This window comes from Oncorhynchus gorbuscha, linkage group LG15, assembly GCF_021184085.1.
Source record: "Oncorhynchus gorbuscha isolate QuinsamMale2020 ecotype Even-year linkage group LG15, OgorEven_v1.0, whole genome shotgun sequence".
NCBI classification, from domain to species: Eukaryota; Metazoa; Chordata; class Actinopteri; order Salmoniformes; family Salmonidae; genus Oncorhynchus; species Oncorhynchus gorbuscha.
The window spans coordinates 8827836-8839053 of NC_060187.1; the positions used below are offsets into that span (position 1 = coordinate 8827836).

General features: G+C 50.2%; 1 protein-coding gene across 18 annotated transcripts in view; it reads right to left on the bottom strand.

Moving 5' to 3' along the window:
• The window catches only part of LOC123996580 (disks large homolog 1-like), a 320554-nt gene that overhangs the window by 126382 nt on the left and 182954 nt on the right, over positions 1–11218 (bottom strand). For all 18 annotated transcript variants that reach the window (XM_046300045.1, XM_046300039.1, XM_046300038.1 and 15 more), the window contains one exon: positions 2965–3015. In XM_046300045.1, the coding sequence (XP_046156001.1) occupies positions 2965–3015 (51 nt within the window). The remainder of the gene's footprint in view (positions 1–2964; positions 3016–11218) is intronic.

The following is an 11218-nucleotide window of genomic DNA, read 5'->3' on the forward strand; positions in this document are numbered from 1 at the left end:
TGCATTGTGTCTTAATGTAGAGTGAGTGATGCAAACGCACATAGTCGCTGAATCAGGTCAGGAAGAGAGAAGAGGAGAGGGAAGAAAAGAGGGAAGAGGAGAGGGAAGAGGAGAGGGAAGAGGAGAGGGAAGAGGAGAGGAGAGGGAAGAGGAGAGGAGAGGGAAGAGAAGAGGGAAGAGAGAGGGAAGAGGAGAGGGAAGAGAAGAGGGAAGAGGAGAGGGAAGAGGAGAGGGTAGAGGAGAGGGTAGAGGAGAGGGTAGAGAAGACAGAAGAGGAGAGGGAAGAGGAGGGGGAAGAGGAGACAGAAGAGGAGGGGGAAGAGGAGAGGGAAGAGGAGAGGGAAGAGAAGAGGGAAGAGAAGACAGAAGAGGAGAGGGAAGAGGAGAGGGAAGAGAGAGGGAAGAGAGAGGGAAGAGAGAGGGAAGAGAGAGGGAAGAGAGAGGGAAGAGGAGAGGGAAGAGAAGACGGAAATGGAGAGGGAAGAGGAGAGGGAAGAAAAGAGGGAAGAGGAGAGGGAAGAGGAGAGGTAAGAAAAGAGGGAAGAAAAGAGGAAGAGGAGAGGGAAGAGGAGAGGGAAGGGGAGAGGGAGGGGAGAGGGAAGGGGAGAGGGAAGGGGAGAGGGAAGGGGAGAGGGAAGAGGAGAGGGAAGAGGAGAGGGAAGAGGAGAGCGAGAAGGGGGGAGATGGAAGGGGAGAGGGAAGAGGAGAGGGAAGGGGAGAGGGAAGGGGAGAGGGAAGGGAGAGGGACGGGGAGAGGGGAGGGGAGAGGGAAGGGGAGAGGGAAGAGGAGAGGGAAGAGGAGAGGGAAGAGGAGAGCGAAGGGGAGATGGAAGGGGAGAGGGAAGAGGAGAGGGAAGGGGAGAGGGAAGGGGAGAGGGAAGGGGAGAGGGAAGAGAGAGGGGGAAGGGGAGAGGGAAGAGAGATGGGAGAGGGAAGAGAGAGGGAAGAGGAGAGGGAAGAGGAGAGGAGAGGGAAGAGAAGAGGGAAGAGGAGAGGGAAGAGAAGAGGGAAGAGAAGAGGGAAGAGAAGAGGGAAGAGAAGAGGGAAGAGAAGAGGGAAGAGGAGAGGGAAGAGGAGAGGGGAGAGAGAGGGAGGGAAGAGAAGAGGGAAGAGAAGAGGTAAGAGAAGAGGGGAGAGAGAGGGAAGAGAAGAGGGAAGAGGAGAGGGAAGAGAAGAGGGGAGAGGGGAGAGAGATGGAAGAGAGACGGAAGAGGAGAGACGGAAGAGGAGAGGGAAGTGAAAGAGGGAGAAGAGAGGGAAGAGAAGAGGGAAGAGGAGAGGGAAGAGGAGAGGGAAGAGGGGAGAGAGACGGAAGAGAGACGGAAGAGAGACGGAAGAGGAGAGGGAAGAGAAGAGGGAAGAGAAAGAGGGGAGAAGAGAGGGAAGAGAAGAGGGAAGAGAAGAGAAGAGGGAAGAGGAGAGGGAAGAGGAGAGGGAAGAGGGGATGGAAGAGAAGAGGGAAGAGAAGAGAAGAGGGAAGAGGAGAGGGAAGAGGAGAGGGAAGAGGAGAGGGAAGAGGAGAGGGAAGAGAAAGAGGGGAGAAGAGAGGGAGGAGAAGAGAGGGAAGAGAAGAGGGAAGAGAAGAGGAAAGAGGAGAGGGAAGAGGAGAGGGAAGGGGAGAGGGAAGAGGAGAGGGAAGAGAAGAGGGAAGAGGAGAGGGAAGAGAAGAGGGAAGAGAAGAGAAGAGGGAAGAGGAGAGGGAAGAGGAGAGGGAAGAGGAGAGGGAAGAGGAGAGGGAAGAGAAAGAGGGGAGAAGAGAGGGAAGAGAAGAGGGAAGAGAAGAGGAAAGAGGAGAGGGAAGAGGAGAGGGAAGAGGAGAGGGAAGAGGAGAGGGAAGAGAGATGGGAGAGGGAAGAGGAGAGGGAAGAGGAGAGGGAAGAGGAGAGGAGAGGGAAGAGAAGAGGGAAGAGGAGAGGGAAGAGAAGAGGGAAGAGAAGAGGGAAGAGGAGAGGGAAGAGGAGAGGGAAGAGGAGAGGGGAGAGAGAGGGAGGGAAGAGAAGAGGGAAGAGAAGAGGGAAGAGAGAGGGAAGAGAAGAGGGAAGAGGAGAGGGAAGAGAAGAGGGAAGAGAAGAGAAGAGGGAAGAGGAGAGGGAAGAGGAGAGGGAAGAGGAGAGGGAAGAGAAGAGGGAAGAGAAGAGGAGAGGGAAGAGGAGAGGGGAGAGAGAGGGAGGGAAGAGAAGAGGGAAGAGAAGAGGGAAGAGAAGAGGGAAGAGGAGAGGGAAGAGAAAGAGGGGAGAAGAGAGGGAAGAGAAGAGGGAAGTGGAGAGGGAAGAGAAAGAGGGGAGAAGAGAGGGAAGAGAAGAGGGGAGAGAGACGGAAGAGGAGAGGGAAGAGAAGAGGGAAGAGAAGAGAAGAGGGAAGAGGAGAGGGAAGAGGAGAGGGAAGAGGAGAGGGAAGAGGAGAGGGAAGAGGAGAGGGAAGAGGGAAGAGGAGAGGGAAGAGGGGAGAGAGACGGAAGAGAGACGGAAGAGAGACGGAAGAGGAGAGGGAAGAGGAGAGGGAAGAGGAGAGGGAAGAGGAGAGGGAAGAGGAGAGGGAAGAGGGAAGAGGAGAGGGAAGAGGGGAGAGAGACGGAAGAGAGACGGAAGAGAGACGGAAGAGGAGAGGGAAGAGGAGAGGGAAGAGGAGAGGGAAGAGGAGAGGGAAGAGGAGAGGGAAGAGGAGAGGGAAGAGGAGAGGGAAGGGATTACATCATATAATAAGACAGAGCCCTGCACCACTATGTAAAGTTTTTTTTAAACATTATAAACTGAAAATAATTATAGCTAGGTAAAAATAGAAATGAAATATCTTGCATGGTTTTTAACCTTTTTAAAAGTACATCTTCATTCAAATGTTAACCTTTAGATACAAATTGAAACCTTCAATTTATTTAAAAACCTAAGTGTAAAGGCACCTATTTAGTGGAAAGGAGAACCATGGGTGATGGGTTTAAAAGGAGACGTGATGTTCCCTCTTACTTACCCGTTCCAGTGTGATCTCATCATATTCATAATCAGCTTCAGATCCATTCGCCTGAAAGACAAGACATCAGCCAATCATCATCGGGGAGGAATCATACAGAGAGCCGTCTACATCGGCCCAGGAGAGGGGGAATCATACAGAGAGCCGTCTACATCGGCCGGGAGAGGGGGAATCATACAGAGAGCCGTCTACATCGGCCCAGGAGGGGGGGAATCATACAGAGAGCCGTCTACATCGGCCCAGGAGAGGAGGAATCATACAGAGAGCCGTCTACATCGGCCCAGGAGAGGAGGAATCATACAGAGAGCCGTCTACATCGGCCAGGAGAGGAGGAATCATACAGAGAGCCGTCTACATCGGCCGGGAGAGGGGGAATCATACAGAGAGCCGTCTACATCGGCCCAGGAGGGTGAATCATACAGAGAGCCGTCTACATCGGCCCGGGAGAGGGGGAATCATACAGAGAGCCGTCTACATCGGCCCAGGAGGGTGAATCATACAGAGAGCCGTCTACATCGGCCAGGAGAGGAGGAATCATACAGAGAGCCGTCTACATCGGCCAGGAGAGGAGGAATCATACAGAGAGCCGTCTACATCGGCCAGGAGAGGAGGAATCATACAGAGAGCCGTCTACATCGGCCAGGAGAGGGTGAATCATACAGAGAGCCGTCTACATCGGCCAGGAGAGGAGGAATCATACAGAGAGCCGTCTACATCGGCCCGGAGAGGGGGAATCATACAGAGAGCCGTCTACATCGGCCAGGAGAGGAGGAATCATACAGAGAGCCGTCTACATCGGCCGGGAGAGGGGGAATCATACAGAGAGCCGTCTACATCGGCCCAGGAGGGTGAATCATACAGAGAGCCGTCTACATCGGCCCGGGAGAGGGGGAATCATACAGAGAGCCGTCTACATCGGCCCAGGAGGGTGAATCATACAGAGAGCCGTCTACATCGGCCAGGAGAGGAGGAATCATACAGAGAGCCGTCTACATCGGCCAGGAGAGGAGGAATCATACAGAGAGCCGTCTACATCGGCCAGGAGAGGAGGAATCATACAGAGAGCCGTCTACATCGGCCAGGAGAGGGTGAATCATACAGAGAGCCGTCTACATCGGCCAGGAGAGGAGGAATCATACAGAGAGCCGTCTACATCGGCCCGGAGAGGGGGAATCATACAGAGAGCCGTCTACATCGGCCCGGAGAGGGGGAATCATACAGAGAGCCGTCTACATCGCCCAGGAGAGGGTGAATCATACAGAGAGCCGTCTACATCGGCCAGGAGAGGAGGAATCATACAGAGAGCCGTCTACATCGGCCAGGAGAGGAGGAATCATACAGAGAGCCGTCTACATCGGCCGGGAGAGGGGGAATCATACAGAGAGCCGTCTACATCGGCCCAGGAGGGTGAATCATACAGAGAGCCGTCTACATCGGCCCGGGAGAGGAGGAATCATACAGAGAGCCGTCTACATCGGCCCCGGAGAGGAGGAATCATACAGAGAGCCGTCTACATCGGCCCGGGAGAGGGGGAATCATACAGAGAGCCGTCTACATCGGCCGGGAGAGGGGGAATCATACAGAGAGCCGTCTACATCGGCCAGGAGAGGAGGAATCATACAGAGAGCCGTCTACATCGGCCGGGAGAGGGGGAATCATACAGAGAGCCGTCTACATCGGCCCAGGAGGGTGAATCATACAGAGAGCCGTCTACATCGGCCCAGGAGAGGAGGAATCATACAGAGAGCCGTCTACATCGGCCCGGGAGAGGGGGAATCATACAGAGAGCCGTCTACATCGGCCCGGGAGGGTGAATCATACAGAGAGCCGTCTACATCGGCCCGGGAGAGGAGGAATCATACAGAGAGCCGTCTACATCGGCCGGGAGAGGGGGAATCATACAGAGAGCCGTCTACATCGGCCGGGAGAGGGTGAATCATACAGAGAGCCGTCTACATCGGCCGGGAGAGGAGGAATCATACAGAGAGCCGTCTACATCGGCCGGGAGAGGGGGAATCATACAGAGAGCCGTCTACATCGGCCGGGAGAGGGTGAATCATACAGAGAGCCGTCTACATCGGCCCAGGAGGGTGAATCATACAGAGAGCCGTCTACATCGGCCCAGGAGAGGAGGAATCATACAGAGAGCCGTCTACATCGGCCCAGGAGAGGAGGAATCATACAGAGAGCCGTCTACATCGGCCAGGAGAGGAGGAATCATACAGAGAGCCGTCTACATCGGCCCAGGAGAGGAGGAATCATACAGAGAGCCTATACTGCCTATCCTGGAAACATGGAACATGTGACGATTGAAAGATCAAACCGTCTCTCCCACCAGATGTCTCATTTGAATTACCTATTCCTCCTCAAAACCCACACTGAAGATGTTAAAGAAAGAGGTGTGAGGGACTATACTGTTTCTACAACAGTGGCTGTGTGAGATCAGAGCAGCCCCCCCCCCCCCCCTCTCAGTAGCAGCCTTATAAAGTGCAGCACAGGCTGGCTATCAATGTGACAATCCCCTCTGCTCTGTGGGGAATACTGCAGCAATGTGCGGCAGCAGGGCTTTCTGAGCAGAGCACAGCGCTAATGCTGTCGTCTTGTGTGACGCGAGGGGATAATCTCCACAGGATTAGAGGTGATGGGCGTGTTGGGAGAGAGAGGACTGCTCTGTCCCCGCCCAACACACATACAGTCCCCATAACCACCAGAGAGAGGACTGCTCTGTCCCCGCCCAACACACATACAGTCCCCATAACCACCAGAGAGATGTAGGGGGAAAACATCCACTTGATTTTTTAAATATTAAAAGTGGGTAAACTATAAACTCCAGTTGGTGATCGAAGATAATACGAACAACCACTGATCTGAACCAAAACACATGAAATTTTTTAAAACTATTATTTGATTGTATTTTCATGCAGGTTTATAGGGAAAGCCCAATGCAATTTTATGTACTTCAGAATGACACAAAACGCACATCAGATCATCTGTCCCAAAATAGTTCATTTGGACTGGACACTTTCACGTTATTTCACACAAAGCAGTTTTCAAAATAGTTTTTTACATTTTATATATACATTGCCTTCAGAGAGTATTCAGACTCCTGGATTTATTCCACATTACAGCCTGAATTCAACATGGATTAAATGTATTTCTCACCCATCTACACACAACACCACATAATGACAAAGTGAAAACATGTTTTTGGATTTTTTTTTGCAAATGTAATACAGAAATATCTCATTTCCATTAGTTTTCACACCCCTGAGTCAATTACATGTTAGAATCACCTCTGGCAGCGATTACAGCTGTGAGTCTTTCTGGGTAAGTCTCTAAGAGCTGTGAGTCTTTCTGGGTAAGTCTCTAAGAGCTGAGAGTCTTTCTGGGTAAGTCTCTAAGAGCTGCGAGTCTTTCTGGGTAAGTCTCTAAGAGCTGCGAGTATTTCTGGGTAAGTCTCTAAGAGCTGCGAGTCCTTCTGGGTAAGTCTCTAAGAGCTGCGAGTCTTTCTGGGTAAGTCTCTAAGAGCTGTGAGTCTTTCTGGGTAAGTCTCTAAGAGCTGCGAGTCTTTCTGGGTAAGTCTCTAAGAGCTGCGAGTCCTTCTGGGTAAGTCTCTAAGAGCTGAGAGTCTTTCTGGGTAAGTCTCTAAGAGCTGCGAGTCTTTCTGGGTAAGTCTCTAAGAGCTGCGAGTCTTTCTGGGTAAGTCTCTAAGAGCTGCGAGTCCTTCTGGATAAGTCTCTAAGAGCTGCAAGTCTTTCTGGGTAAGTCTCTAAGAGCTGCGAGTCTTTCTGGGTAAGTCTCTAAGAGCTGCGAGTCTTTCTGGGTAAGTCTCTAAGAGCTGCGAGTCCTTCTGGATAAGTCTCTAAGAGCTGCGAGTCCTTCTGGATAAGTCTCTAAGAGCTGCGAGTCTTTCTGGGTAAGTCTCTAAGAGCTGTGAGTCTTTCTGGGTAAGTCTCTAAGAGCTGTGAGTCTTTCTGGGTAAGTCTCTAAGAGCTGTGAGTCTTTCTGGGTAAGTCTCTAAGAGCTGTGAGTCTTTCTGGGTAAGTCTCTAAGAGCTGTGAGTCTTTCTGGGTAAGTCTCTAAGAGCTGTGAGTCTTTCTGGGTAAGTCTCTAAGAGCTGTGAGTCTTTCTGGGTAAGTCTCTAAGAGCTGTGAGTCTTTCTGGGTAAGTCTCTAAGAGCTGTGAGTCTTTCTGGGTAAGTCTCTAAGAGCTGTGAGTCTTTCTGGGTAAGTCTCTAAGAGCTGTGAGTCTTTCTGGGTAAGTCTCTAAGAGCTGTGAGTCTTTCTGGGTAAGTCTCTAAGAGCTGTGAGTCTTTCTGTGTAAGTCTAAGAGCTGTGAGTCTTTCTGGGTAAGTCTCTAAGAGCTGTGAGTCTTTCTGGGTAAGTCTCTAAGAGCTGTGAGTCTTTCTGGGTAAGTCTCTAAGAGCTGTGAGTCTTTCTGTGTAAGTCTAAGAGCTGTGAGTCTTTCTGGGCAAGTCTCTAAGAGCTGTGAGTCTTTCTGGGTAAGTCTCTAAGAGCTGTGAGTCTTTCTGTGTAAGTCTAAGAGCTGTGAGTCTTTCTGGGTAAGTCTCTAAGAGCTGTGAGTCTTTCTGGGTAAGTCTCTAAGAGCTGTGAGTCTTTCTGGGTAAGTCTCTAAGAGCTGTGAGTCTTTCTGTGTAAGTCTAAGAGCTGTGAGTCTTTCTGGGCAAGTCTCTAAGAGCTGTGAGTCTTTCTGGGTAAGTCTCTAAGAGCTGCGAGTCTTTCTGGGTAAGTCTCTAAGAGCTGCGAGTCCTTCTGGATAAGTCTCTAAGAGCTGCGAGTCTTTCTGGGTAAGTCTCTAAGAGCTGCGAGTCTTTCTGGGTAAGTCTCTAAGAGCTGCGAGTCTTTCTGGGTAAGTCTCTAAGAGCTGCGAGTCCTTCTGGATAAGTCTCTAAGAGCTGCGAGTCCTTCTGGATAAGTCTCTAAGAGCTGCGAGTCTTTCTGGGTAAGTCTCTAAGAGCTGTGAGTCTTTCTGGGTAAGTCTCTAAGAGCTGTGAGTCTTTCTGGGTAAGTCTCTAAGAGCTGTGAGTCTTTCTGGGTAAGTCTCTAAGAGCTGTGAGTCTTTCTGGGTAAGTCTCTAAGAGCTGTGAGTCTTTCTGGGTAAGTCTCTAAGAGCTGTGAGTCTTTCTGGGTAAGTCTCTAAGAGCTGTGAGTCTTTCTGGGTAAGTCTCTAAGAGCTGTGAGTCTTTCTGGGTAAGTCTCTAAGAGCTGTGAGTCTTTCTGGGTAAGTCTCTAAGAGCTGTGAGTCTTTCTGGGTAAGTCTCTAAGAGCTGTGAGTCTTTCTGGGTAAGTCTCTAAGAGCTGTGAGTCTTTCTGGGTAAGTCTCTAAGAGCTGTGAGTCTTTCTGTAAGTCTCTAAGAGCTGTGAGTCTTTCTGTGTAAGTCTAAGAGCTGTGAGTCTTTCTGGGTAAGTCTCTAAGAGCTGTGAGTCTTTCTGGGTAAGTCTCTAAGAGCTGTGAGTCTTTCTGGGTAAGTCTCTAAGAGCTGTGAGTCTTTCTGTGTAAGTCTAAGAGCTGTGAGTCTTTCTGGGCAAGTCTCTAAGAGCTGTGAGTCTTTCTGGGTAAGTCTCTAAGAGCTGTGAGTCTTTCTGTGTAAGTCTAAGAGCTGTGAGTCTTTCTGGGTAAGTCTCTAAGAGCTGTGAGTCTTTCTGGGTAAGTCTCTAAGAGCTGTGAGTCTTTCTGGGTAAGTCTCTAAGAGCTGTGAGTCTTTCTGTGTAAGTCTAAGAGCTGTGAGTCTTTCTGGGCAAGTCTCTAAGAGCTGTGAGTCTTTCTGGGTAAGTCTCTAAGAGCTCTGAGTCTTTCTGGGTAAGTCTCTAAGAGCTGTGAGTCTTTCTGGGTAAGTCTCTAAGAGCTGTGAGTCTTTCTGGGTAAGTATCTAAGAGATGTGAGTCTTTCTGGGTAAGTCTCTAAGAGCTGCGAGTCTTTCTGGGTAAGTCTCTAAGAGCTGTGCACACCTGGATTGTACAATACCGTATTTGGCCATTATTCTTTTAAAGATTCTTCAAACTTTGTCAAGTTGGTTGCCACTACCACCACTAATACTACCACCACTAATACTACCACCACTAATACTACCACCACTAATACTACCACCACTACCACTAATACTACCACCACTAATACTACCACCACTACCACTAATACTACCACCACTAATACTACCACCACTAATACTACCACTACCACCACTAATACTACCACCACTACCACTAATACTACCACCACTAATACTACCACCACTACCACTAATACTACCACCACTAATACTACCACCACTACCACTAATACTACCACCACTAATACTACCACCACTAATACTACCACCACTACCACTAATACTACCACCACTAATACTACCACCACTAATACTACCACCACTACCACTAATACTACCACCACTAATACTACCACCACTAATACTACCACCACTAATACTACCACCACTACCACTAATACTACCACCACTACCACTAATACTACCACCACTAATACTACCACCACTACCACTACCACCACTAATACTACCACCACCACCACTAATACTACCACCACTAATACTACCACCACTAATACTACCACCACCACCACTAATACTACCACCACTACTAATGCTACTACCACTAATACTACCACCACCACCACCACCACCACTAATACTACTACTACCACTAACACTACCACCACTAATACTACCACCACCACCACTAATACTACTACCACTAATACTACCACCACCACCACCACCACTAATACTACTACTACCACTAACACTACCACCACTAATACTACCACCACCACTAATACTACTACCACTACTACTACCACCACCACACTACCACCACCACTAATACTACCACCATCACCACCACTAATACCACTAACACTACCATCACCACTAATACTACTACCACTAATACTACCACCATACTACTTCTACTAATACTACTACCCTTACCAACGGTCATCTCAGAGATGGGTAGCCATGTTAAACTGGTCTGGCGGTCGTCTCAGAGATGGGTAGCCATGTTAAACTGGTCTGGCGGTCGTCTCAGAGATGGGTAGCCATGTTAAACTGGTCTGGCGGTCGTCTCAGAGATGGGTAGCCATGTTAAAATGGTCTGGCGGTCGTCTCAGAGATGGGTAGCCATGTTAAACTGGTCTAGCGGTCATCTCAGAGATACCACCTACAGGATGGTATCTCTTCAGGAACAGGGCTGGACAGCCCTGATTGGACGGAGTAAAGGGAAAGGGGGATACCTAGTCAGTTGTACAACTGAAGTGCCTTCCGCATTTAACCCAACCCCTCTGAATCAGAAGGGGGCTGTGCCTTAAATTGACATCCACATCTTTGGCGCCCGGGGAACAGTGGGTTAACTACCTTGGTCAGGGGGCAGAACGACATATTTTTACCTTCTCAGCTCAGGGATTCGATACAGCAACCTTTTGGTTACTGGTCCAACACTCTAACCACTAGGCCACCTGCGGTAGGCCGTCATTGTAAATAAGAATTTGTTCTTCACCGACTTGCCGAGTTAAATAAATTAAATACAGACAGACAGACACAGACAGACACACACTGCTGGGGAGGGATTAGAGGTCATTAATAAAAGTTGCATTAGGAAAATAAATAGACACCCAACAATTAATCTCCCAACCAACCCCAGAATGCCAACGTGTTACACAAGGCCCTGTCCCTGATTTGGGCTATTTGAGTGTGATCCTGTAACCCAGGCTTTAAGCTCCCTGATGGGACTCTAAGGCCTTTAAATACCAAATGCCTTCCTATCCTATCACCCAGACTGACCACAGGGGCAGGCCCCCTCACTACACTAGACACTGTAGTACCAGACTGACTACAGGGGCTGGCCCCCTCACTACACTAGACACTGCAGTACCAGACTGACCACAGGGGCTGGCCCCCTCACTACACTACACACTGTAGTACCAGACTGACCACAGGGGCTGGCCCCCTCACTACACTACACACTGCAGTACCAGACTGACTACAGGGGCTGGCCCCCTCACTACACTACACACTGCAGTACCAGACTGACCACAGGGGCTGGCCCCCTCACTACACTAGACACTGCAGTACCAGACTGACCACAGGGGCTGGCCCCCCCCACCCCTAGGGGCTGGCCCCCTCACTACACACTGCAGTACCAGACTGACCACAGGGGCTGGCCCCCCTCACTACACACTGCAGTACCAGACTGACCACAGGGGCTGGCCCCTCACT